Source organism: Epargyreus clarus, unplaced genomic scaffold (assembly GCF_041222505.1).
Source record: "Epargyreus clarus isolate Ecla_fem2 unplaced genomic scaffold, WU_Ecla_fem_2.2 ptg000007l, whole genome shotgun sequence".
NCBI lineage: Eukaryota > Metazoa > Arthropoda > Insecta > Lepidoptera > Hesperiidae > Epargyreus > Epargyreus clarus.
In genome coordinates, this window is record NW_027332215.1 from 22,494,255 (window position 1) to 22,506,553 (window position 12,299).

The 12,299-nt window shown below is 38.4% G+C and overlaps 1 protein-coding gene across 1 annotated transcript in view; it reads right to left on the reverse strand.

Moving 5' to 3' along the window:
- Positions 1-754: 754 nt before the first annotated feature.
- The window catches only part of Snmp2 (sensory neuron membrane protein 2), a 112,680-nt gene continuing 101,135 nt past the window's right edge, over positions 755-12,299 (reverse strand). Inside the window, exons 7-9 of the mRNA XM_073075119.1 lie at positions 3,299-3,417; positions 2,263-2,388; positions 755-1,130 (exon numbers count right to left, since the gene is read on the reverse strand). Of these exons, the coding sequence (XP_072931220.1) occupies positions 921-1,130; positions 2,263-2,388; positions 3,299-3,417 (455 nt within the window). The 3' untranslated portion in view covers positions 755-920. The remainder of the gene's footprint in view (positions 1,131-2,262; positions 2,389-3,298; positions 3,418-12,299) is intronic.

Consider the following 12,299-nt stretch of genomic DNA (forward strand, 5'->3'; position numbering starts at 1 on the left):
CTCTTAACCAACTTACATTTCAATATGATAGACCAACTATCTGATAGTATTTAACAGAAAAAATAAACACTGCATCACCAAATTTGTACACGCCTCACCTATGTTATCCCCAAGTTTGTCGTGGTACTTACGGACACCCTGTATATACACAAACACTATAATACATACAATATATATACACAAATACACAAACACAAATATGTTTTTATAATCTCCAATTAATTTCCTTTCATTTGATACCCTACTCGATAGGTTCGGTTAGTTTTTTTTTAAATGTGTTACTATTTCGCACCGAAACTCCGCCATTTTATTTATTACACTCGGGTTATGAGACGTATATAATGACACCTTAACTGTCGAAATTCATCCAGCTATTTATTAGATCCGATCAAATAAAGAAAGACAAACATACAAGATACGCACGAAAAACATAACCCTTCTTTGGCAGTCGGGTAAAAAGTAAATAAATATGCCAGCATCTACACCCGTCCACCGAAAGAGTAGAAGCTGTTCACGCTAGAAATAGGTATGTCGTTAATGTCTCCTACCACCTTCCACCTAATGAGGTTTTTTTTTTAACTTAATTCTTTGTGTTAAAAAAACATGGGAGATAGTGTGTAGGTGTATCTATAATTTGGCTCATTTGGTGCTCTTACATCGAATGTTATAAATTTAGTACTTGATGATTGTTTAATATAAGTAGGTACACGCACAAATAAAATACCAGTTTTAATTTAAAACGTTTATTGGATGACACAAAAGTTTATAACAATAATCATAATAATATTTTACATAATTTATTACAATAAATAATCCTACTCGTATATGTCGTAATAATAATAACTTTAGGAACAATAACTAGGGTCAATAGGTATTTATATTATTAACGAATAAAATTTAATATCAAGAACGCAATCTCTTCATTTCGCGCTAGAACGTCCTGGTGATGAAGAGAGAATTCCATCGTCATATTTCTTCAATAACGCGTACCTAACAATAATGGCAATACCGATCACAACGACGAGACAGCTCAAAGCCACGGCGATAGGAAGGAGGATATTAATTAAATGTAATGTACTGAGTAGTTTGTCGGTCAACTCCTCCACAAATTCTTTTGGAAGAGACATGCTCTGAAAATAAAAAGGCAGAACAAGGTTACGAATGTCATGTTTGGATTTAACAAGTTTTACTGCAGTGCCTGTGTAGTGCTGATAGCAAAGTTTTATTTCATGTAAATTATTATTAATATACTACTAGCATAATATTCCACAACGGCCTTTAACATCTTAACGGCCTTTAGCTTAACGTTCAATATTTGCCTGATAACGGCAGTGTTAAGTGCTGCTGTGTTTTGGTTTGATGGGTGTGTAAAGAAACTCACTCTTATCCAAAGCATTCCAATTTAGTCCACAGGGGTAGCATGACATTTGCGGCCGCCCTCATGAGGGAATCTTATCTGAGGTTGATTACTGATGCCCATGGGCAGCAGTAACCATCGGGTGGATTACATTCTCGTTTGTTTATTTGATATGAACAAAAAAGTAGTTATCGTAAACGAGAATAGATGGAGCGGGGTATAACTCTAATACGTAGGTATCATTATTGCAGTCTTACGGCATTTTCTATTCATATTTATAATATTCTGGATAAAAGTAAAGCAGAAATAATGAACTTTAAAAATCTGACTAGTACCTACGGCGCCTGAGAGCAGATTACATTTACTTTACAGATCGCCTTACAACGCCTGTCTTTTTATACCAATCTTAAACTTCAACGTGTAGCGCATGTAGTAGGGTGTGATTTAACTTAGGTAGGTACTCAAAACTTTTAAGAACCACCGTTACAAGTTTTGCACCATTAAAAAGTATGCAGGCTTATATTAAAATATTCAAAAGCTATCCAATCTCTACATCATAATCACTGCCATAATTATTTAAGAGTTTATTAATCTTTATCTTCGAAGAAATTTAATCAGGTTCAAATTAATTAAATAAATAAAAATATTGAATATGGTGCTTAGGATAAATTGTTAAAACGCCCAGAAGGGATCTTATTAATACAAAATATTCTTCCAAACTCATCTGACATTACAATAATAGGTACCTACATTTATCCATTAATTGAAAACACTTCCTTTACGAAAAACATTTCAAAAATCAGATTTAGATCAGGCATTTCGTAATTCAAAACTGAATATTTCAAAATCTCATGATTCGGTGAAATGTGACTGTAACAAAAATATATTTCATTTTGATTGCTTACCTCTTCAATCCAAAATACAGGCATCAAAGTGGTCCGTAGGTTCTGTGTGGGCCCTATAGACGGCACTGGGCGAGCAAATATATTGAATTGGGCCCTTTTGGCAGCTCTTATCACTGTTCCTGTAAGCTGTAATAGATTTATAGTATTAATAATTGCACCCTTTTAACAATATGATTGAACGTAGGTTAATAATAATAAAGATGAGTATTTTTCACAAAAAAAAATCACCAGACTTCTAGTTTTAAATAAATACTGCATTTTATCTGAGAAATTGAGTAACCAAAATCATAATACGAAAAATATTTCCTAAAGAATCATTAGGTACTATTTAATAAATAAAATATTTGCGATATATATTTAACGTAATACAATATACCACAATGTACCTATGCATCTCAGTTTCTACTTAATTAGGTAAGTACAAAATAAAACTATCGTAAAATTTACTTAAGGCCCCCAACAGACGCGCTACTTTTAGTATCGGCGATCTATCATTCAGTTGGTTTACCGAAGCGAGTTTGAAACAATTAGCGCTACGGCTACCCTCTGCATGCATTTTTCATTCGCAGCTATTTTGGACGCTCAATGCAGGTACAGTAATTAGCGCTAAAACGCGATGCAGTCACGTAAACTTTTCGATAAGTCCCTAATACGTGACGAAGCATCGATGCAACGGTGCTATCACTAAAATACGAATAGCAGTTGCCAAAAGTAACATGTCAGTTTGGCCCTTAGAGTTCTGTACCTATATTGTTTTTAAGGGTTGGTATATGAAATCCAATTATCAACAAATGGTGAGTGGATGCGCGTTGGTCGAAATTGTTATTGCAGAAATAGAGCTGAGACAATAAGTGGGACAAGAATATTATAGATTAATTAATTATGAGAATATATGTCCTTCAACCTACTTATAACATAATCTGTTGAATGTAGACTTCTTAGAAAAAGATTCATAACGCATGCCAATTATTGATTATGATTAGATATTAGAAATTTAATACATTTCCGATAACGATATATTATTATTTTTACTTACTGGTTCCAAGTCTACGAATATCCGATGGTTATCTTCGACGGGATTCATACCGAGCAGGCCGTTCCTGTATGTGAAGTCGGCGTACAGGAAGTGAGGGTACGACAGCACCAAGAATGCCCCTGGAAATAATAATAACAGTGAATATTAAGTTTTCTATGATATAGCAGTAGCAGAGCATGTAGTCTACCTGATGGTAAGTCGTTACTGTCGCCCATGGACATCTGTAATCAACCCTAGAAAAGGTAGGATTCCTACCTGAAGTTGTCACAGACGCCCACTACCCTTGAAGACCAAGCTGAAATTATCTGAAAAGTATCTGCCCCTTACCACGTCCTTCAAACCAAAATACAGCAGCTCCTAACATTGCTGTTATTAGGCAGAAGTGCCTCCGGAGTCCAACTATTGATAATTTTAGCATTTTCCAACTAAATGATAAATACAAATTAGACACGTGTAGAATAATAATAATTCGGGATAGAGAGGTGTTTTTTGCCATGTTAACCCGTCGACGATGAGTTGATGTTGTATTCCGCAAAATGACCGTAACTTATGAGAGGTTATGTGGCTTTTCTTTTATAACATTATGTTTAAAACGTTTGTTCTAAAGAAACGGAGTGATAACGCCGCCAAAGCCTCGCCAGCTTTGAAGGAGAAGGAGAACTTTTTTGAACCGTTCCAAAAGAGCTCAATGTCAAATCACTCCGGGGACTTCATGAAGAAACTCGTTGTACAAATAACATAATAACACAAATAACTTGCGCAGTTTCGGAGGGTCTCTACGTATGCAGCTGGAAGTATATCCTCCCGCACCTGGTGAGACTGAGTAAGCAGCCGCAGACCCGATCGCAATAATAACCATCGCAAAGTCAGCAAAACACGTCATTTTTTACACAGTATGTATCACGGTGGCCGTTACAATATCAAATAATAAAAATAAAAGGCTTGAAAATACATGACGGATACGCCATACATAAAAGAGCTATTTTTCTGCGTTCTTCGCTTTTTCTATTAAACCATCATAGATGCAATCGCAGTGCATTAACTTCTACGTCAGCTATGATAACAAAATTAAATGGTAAAAATAAAAATGAATGTTGTTAGTACTAAATCCTCCGTGCACGAGTTAGACTTGTACTTGGCCAATTATTTATTGGGGCTGCTTTCGAATTTTTTCCCAGACATTCACAATTTCCTTAGCATCTGCTCCGAGTATCTTCAAGACCGTCAGAGCAAAGTTAATGTTATAAAAGTTGCTGTTATTTAATTGTCAATGCCTTGATCGAGCACTTGGTTAAGGCATTGACAATTCTATCATAATATCATACTTGTCTAAAATTATAAGATTTTCCCATCAGTGACCAGCAGTTATATAAGCAAGTCCTGGCTTCCTTCCTTATTATATATTTTTTTTATAATATAGGAGTAGCAGACGAGAATACAGTCCATCTGATGGTAAATATCTACGGCCACTGCCACAAGGTATGTCTTTGTTACCACATCTTTCAAACCAGAACACAGCAGCGCTTAAAACTGCTGTCATTAAGCGGAAATAGGTGTACCGGTGGTGCCGCCGGCACCACAAAGGGTTCTACCACCTTCAAAAATATAACAATATACCTTAGAAGTTCATTTATGATTTTGTATTTATGGTAAACTCGTGTATTCTAGACTCAAAGGTTACTAGAAACTTTAAAATTCTAAGTACCTACTTAGGTTAGATCGTAACTTGTACGCACATCACGTTTATGTCACTGTGAGCGCATTTTAAATTGTATATAAAGGCATTGAGCTCACTCTAGGGATAACGATTCTTTCCGAAAAACTCGATTCTTGAATTATTGAAGATCGATTAACTCTTCCGAGGTTCCGGAAGAAGACAGACTGGTAATAGTAATTGTAGCAGAAAAAAATGTCGTCGTCGTCAAAAAGTTATGTCCCACTGCTGGGCAGAAGTCCCCTCACAGAGTGAGTCTGATTTACGTCATTGTCCACCGCTCTAGCCAAGTGGGAATTGGTAGACTCTTAACCATCATTTAGAACATTTCAAGATTTATTTGGTGTGTAGGTTTCTCACGATGTATTTTCATTTATCGATTAAGCATAAATAACTAGCTGACCCGGCAAACTTTGTACCGCCTCAAAATCTATTTATCAAATATATTTCATATAAAATATAGCCTACTCGTGGATAATGTATCTTTCGAATGTTGAAAGAATTTTTAAAATTGGTCCAGTAGTTTTTGAGCCTATTCGTTACAACCAAACCAAACAAAGTTATCCTCTTTATGATATTAGTGTAGATTTCTATAGTATTCATAAGTTTGAAAAATCAGACGTGCGTGGGGTTCGACCTGCGACCTCCCGATTGACCTCAAAACGCTATTTTTTTATAATTAAATGAAACCACGTAATTACGGATTACTATTCATAGATACGCATCGATAGTCAATTAGTTCGAACTCGGCTTTTTTATTTGCGTATCAGAAATTAATTATCACTTGTTAACGGAAAACTTCGGAAATATCCTTGCAAGAAAGGTCTTAACATCAGAAACAATCAACCAGTATAAAACATTTTTAGTAGAATTTTAAATATAGGTATTTTAGTGCGGTAAGTTATTGTCGAAAAGATTGTCTTGTGAAAACCGGAAATGGCACGAAAAAACACGAAAGGTAAGACTGAGAAAATCCGCGAATTTTAATTGGTTGTAATTATGATTGATTACAACATGAAATTCTTTCCATACAACAAAACTGTTAATAAGTGACGTAATTGAGTAATTTATTATGTGGCCTACCACGTTGTTACCACGTAGTTGAAGTTTGAAGCTGTCACCCCAAGCACTAAAGTTCTCTTACACCCAACAGCCGCATGACAGCGAATTTACGTATCAACCTGCCTGCAACACCCTTGTTAACGTTTTCACTGCACAGTTAAAATACTGCTCGAGTAGTTACGTGAGTCTTTGATAAAAATAATTGTCCAAGTACGAATCAAACTCGCACACGGAGGGTTCCGTAGCGCAAATTTTTATGAACGAGTATTTTCTGTATTTGCTAATGTAGCAGTCGTAGAAGTAAATGTATTGTGAAAATTTGAAGTGCCTATTGCGGTTTAATAGGTAGAGCGAAATACGCTGAAAAATTGCTGTTTTCTTGTATGGGGAACCCATTATTTTGTTTTTCTTTAACTTAGTTGTTAAAATAAATGTTATCATCATCATTATCATTTACCCATTATTGTCCCACTGCTGGGCACGGGTCTCCTCACAGAATGATGACTTCTTTTTGTTTTCGAGTGGGAACCTTCAAAAGGTACCCGACGACGTGGGAGCCGGGTTATGGGATTTTTACCGCACTAAAACCCCCCCGGTGGCCGTCCTCAGCGCTTGGTGGACTCCGGGATCTCCGATGGAACACAACCGAAGTCCTCCGAGTGCTATGTTCCGGTCGGGCTCTGCCCTGGGGGGAGCACTTTACGCTCCTCCCGTACACCTGGTGTTTACGACGGCATGCGACCACACATGCCGCAGTCCTTCCCGGGGTTGCTCTCGGGACGGTTCGAGCTCCCACTCTTGCCGCCGGCAACCCCGGAAGCCCCCTTTTAGTCGCCTCTTACGACAGGCATGGGGTACCGTAGCCCTATTCTAGTCCCAGAACTACAGGGACAAAGGCACCTACATGCCTGAGACTTGAAACTCGAACCCCTCGATCGAGAGGCCGAGTTTCTTGACCACTAGGCTATCACTGCCTATATTTATACATCCGTAAAAATGCAAGTGTCTGCATATTACGATTTAAGAGACAGAGCTCCGTGACAGCTTACAGACAGCAGAGGTTTAGTAATGACGTTCTGTTTTTACCCTTAGCGTACGGTACCCTAAAAACTAAAGGCTACGAGTACCTTGTGCCTGAACTTTGCATAAAATCACCCTGTTTATCCTTCGCGTCTAACAAATTATAAGTGACTCAGGCAACATTTTATATCCTTAAAGATTATTCACGCTAACTGCACCCGTGACAATTTACGTAGCAACGAGCATTTTAACGAGAGGAAAATAAATTTATGATAACGTTACGTAGGTATATAAATATCCGTGGAGATTGACGTCTTTTGAGAAAGGTATTCCTCCTTATACACACCTCACTCATCTTTCTCATAATATCTCACTTATATTTCTTTACCGACGGTTCGTAGTAAACTACTAGTTATTACTGGCTTACTGCTGGGCACGGGACTCCTCTCAAACTGAGAAACATTTGAGCCATAATCCACTACGCTGACTTCGCACACCCTTGAGAACATTTATAGAACACTCAGGCGTGCACCCTTCCTCAGCGTGTTTTTCTTCACCATTTAAACAAGAGATAATTAATTTCTCATACGCATAAAATTTCGAACAATTGGTCCCTCCGAATTAGAGGCCGAGTTTGTGACAGTTAGGCTGTCATTGTATTACGCTACGGAGGGTTTCGGTTATATTTCCAATATAATATATTAGTGGTTATAGCAGTGACCACCACTAGGCTGGTTAAGAAACACGGCCTCTCGATCGAGGGGTCCGAGGTTTAAATCCCAGGCACGCACCTCTGATTTTTCAAAGTTATGTGCGTATTAGAAATTAATTATCACATGCTAAAACGATGAAGGAAAACATCCTGAGGAAACCTGCATACCTGAGAGATTTATAAAAAAAAAATATCTCAAAGGTATGTGATGTCTCCCAATACGCACTTGGCCAGCGCGGTGGACTATGGCCTAATCATTCTCATTATGAGAGGAGACCCGTGCCCAGCAGTGGGACAGTAATGGGTTGATGATGATATTAGTGGTTGTACTTCGGATGGAGGGTGCATGGTTCATAAGGGTCAGCGAACAATAGTACGTCACTTAGAAGTATTTAGATATATAAGAACACGTGCTATGTATTATCGTAGTACACAAGCTATCAAAATTACATTTCGGATAAACCCAGCGACCTGAAATTTTTATTTTCATTAGTATCAAGTAGCAATACATCTGTTGTTGATTTTTTTAATGTAATATAGACGTATCAGATAAGAATGCAGATCACCTAATGTTAAATGATTACTACTGTAGTTAAGGTACAAAATTAACACTGGAATGTTCATATTACCATTTTTTTTTTTGTTGACGAGGGGGAAACCTTCAAAAGGTACCCGACGCCATGGGAGTGACGCCGGGTTATGTGGGATTTTTACCGCACTAAAACCCCCCCGGTGGCCGTCCTCAGCGTTTCGTGGAGAACTCCGGGATCTCCAACGGAACACAACCGGAGTCCTCCTAACGCGATGCCCTTCTATCGGGCTCTGCCCTGGGGGAGCAATTTACGCTCCTCTCACATCCCCTGGTGATTACAGCGATATGCGACCACACAAAACCGCTGTCCTTCCCGGGGTCGCTTGCTGGACGGTTTGAGCTCCCACTCTTGCCGCCCGCAACCCCGAAAGCCCCTTTTAGTCGCCTCTTACGACAGGTAGGGGATACCGTAGCCCTATTCTGGTCCCGGTACTACAGGGACAAACACTGGAATGTTCATATTACCAACAAATTGTTTACAAACACATTTGAACTATAATATTTCGTCCCTGTATATCGTACATTGTATGTACAATGTTTGTGCGAGGTCGTGATGTGCATAAATCGATAACTTGAGTGAAGCCGATGTGCAATGGCCTGTCGACTGCACAATTATTGTAATTAGCGCACATTTCCGGACGCCGCGTCTATCAAAAATTTCCTGTACAAGGATGAAAGCGATAGCTTGATGCATTAATATAATTACCGAGACAGTTAATATCTCGGCTTAGTAACGATGTTAAGCGCTGCTGTGTATTTGTTTGAGGGTAAGGCGACATGCTTTTCCGAGGCACTTCAGCGTAGTCCTCCGGGGTGAGGATTTGATTTGAGACTGATCTCAGGATGAGATGACTTATAATATAAACCTACGTTAATATCACAATAAATTTTAGTTTCGACTACGCAAGGAGGTAGGACACAATATGAGGAAGCATATGAAAATGCAAGTAAGCATGGGCAAATGTATGAGATTTATAATGTACGACTGACTAATAAGTGACATTAAAGGAAGGTAGTACACGAGCGTCAGCCCGCGCCGCTTATTGCGATGGTCCGTCGCTCGTGATATAGTTAGTCGCCTGCAGTCATCGAGGACTTAGTGACGGTCGACTACCTTCGACCGCGCGGACTGTCGCTGCTATTATTTGATAATACAAAAATAGCAGACGAGCATACTGCCCATGAACATTTTTTTTATATATAATTTAGGAGTAGCAGACGAGCACGCAGCCCACGTGATGGTAAGTGGCTATTGCCGCCCATGAACATCTGTAATCAACCCTAGGTTGGATTAGATATTCCTACCTGAGGTCGTCGACAAATGCGCCGCTACCCCTGAGGACTAAGCTGGAACGCCTCGGAAAAGTATGTCTCCCTTACCACACCCTTCAAACTAGAACACAGCAGCGCTTAACGCTGCCGTCATAAGACAGAAATAGGTGTGGCGGTGGTGCCGCCGGAGTTGAACCACACAGGGTTCAACCACCTTCAAATAGTGGAAGATAAATAAAATATCAACTGAAATGTAGTCAACAGGATCAAAAAGATTTTTGATGAAAGCTAATTAGGTACCTAATTCGATAACGTTTAATTAAACTAAAAAAGGTTTCATCAGTCCACAAATTACTTAATAAAATAGACAGATAACTTTAAAATATCAAGGTTAAAATCAGTAAGATAAAGTTCCTTTAAACGTTTAAAACCTCACAGCATAATTTATATTAAAGCTTCATTGAGCTATTCGACGAGCATCACTCGCGACCGACATCGTTCCTAGCATATGCACGAATATGCATGCGTAGTATAGATAAGGCTTTGATCACATGTTGATCATGTAATCAACTCGACTCCGGAAGCAACACCGCTATAGCTATTTGTACTTTGTACTATGTAACAGCTGTATAAAGCGCTACGATTTGGTTTAAGGGTGCGGTAAGGGTTTAATATAAATCAGTGATTTGTAAAGCCGCTATTAAATTTGGAGATCCAAGGTAAGAATCCAAGTCGTGCACATTATTTTTTTAACAAAGAAAGAAAAATCCTGCAAATCCAAAGAGCACGCCTGAGATTTCTTTAAAAAATCTTCTAAGGTATGTCATGAACACCAACTCATTTTGGAGTTCTATACCCAAAGGGTAAAAACGGATCCTGTCTGTCGGTCCATTTGTCAGAGGGCTCTCTCTTGAATCGTAATAGATAGACACTTGAAATTTTTACAGGGTAAGTATGAAAACATACTAAACATAAAACAGCTTTAAATTAAAGGGGGGTTGTCATTTAAGAAACCACTTTTTGAATCTATTAAGATTCAATAGAAAAACCTATTAAGGTAGTGTTTGTAATAGCAAATGTTCACAATGCATTTATGGCTGCTACAATATCAAATACTAATGATAAAAAAATGAAACTGGTAGTACGGAACCTTCCATGGGCAAGTTCGACTTGCACTTGGCCAAAAAAAAAATAACAAAAACTTTACATGTTAATATCACCGTCATAAACAACCCAGCCCTGTCCCACTGCTGGGCACGGGTTTCCTCTCAGAATGAGAAGGATTAGAGTAGACTTCACATACCTTTGAAAACTTTTTTTTAAATATTTCCCAGGTATGCAGGTTTCCTCGCGAAGTTTTCCTTCACCTTTTAAGCAAATGATAATTTATAATACAAATCAGAAGTGCGTGTCTGAGATTTTAATCTTAGACGCCTCGATTAAGAGACCGGGCGTCATAACTATTAGGCTATCACTGCTATATGTTCACTAGCTCTTCAGTGCACCTAGATCTCTTCGTCCGCGAACCAAGAGATCTAGGTTATAAAATACTTTTAATACGTTTAGACACTAAATTTAGGGCACTTACCACATTAAATAAAAACAGTTACTCACACGAGATTCAACGAAAGAGGGTATGTAAAATTAATGTGCCTTTTACAAATACGCCTTGATTTTTATGCCGTCGCAATTAGCAGCATTTATTTAAAGGCTTTTTATTAACTTGTGATATTATATTTGTGACTTAAGGCTATTAACAAATTAACGATTGAATTGGAATTTGGAAAACTCATGTTACTTTTATGATCATGTAATAATGTCATATTATTTCGCTGATCTGTTGATGGAGTCTTAAATATACATGTATACTCGTTGCTTGCGAATGTACTGCGATTTTTTTCTTTTTTTTTTATAATATAGGAGTAGCAGACGAGCATGCAGTCCACCTGATGGTAAGTGGCTACTGCCGCCCATGGACATCTGTAATCAACCCCAGATAGGATAAGATATTCCTACCTAAGGTCGGCCACAGATGCGCTGCTACCCCTGAGGACTAAGCTGGAACGCCTCGGAAAAGTCTGTCTCCCTTACCACACCCTTCAAACCGGAACACAGCAGCGCTTTATTTTGCAGAAGTAGCAACAAGCATGCAGTCCACTTGTTTCGATGCGATTATTCCCCGATAAGATTAAGATTCCTAACAGAGGGTACTAACCTGAGGCAGACCTCAAGGTTAGCACCCTCCGATAGGAATGTTAGCACCCTGTATGAACACCTAAGTGTAGGTATCTCCCGTACTATAAAACAACTGTATTTTTTTATAAAACAACTAGTTTTTGCCTGCGGCTTCGCCCGCGTTTAAAAGAAATTAATATGACATACTAAGAATACTAAAATACATTAAACTGAAAATTCGTACCTTCATTGGAATGAGGCGCCATCTGGCGAAAATTGATCGTACCAACTCTGAAACCTTCGTGGGCTCAACAACTTTGCTAAAGATCATCACTTGATCAAATGTATAGTTTACGATTCAATCCTTACTAATATCGATTAAAACAATCGACTTTTTGGTCCAAAAGATCGATTCTCCGATTAATCGATCTTAGATTGCCATCCCTAGTTCCCG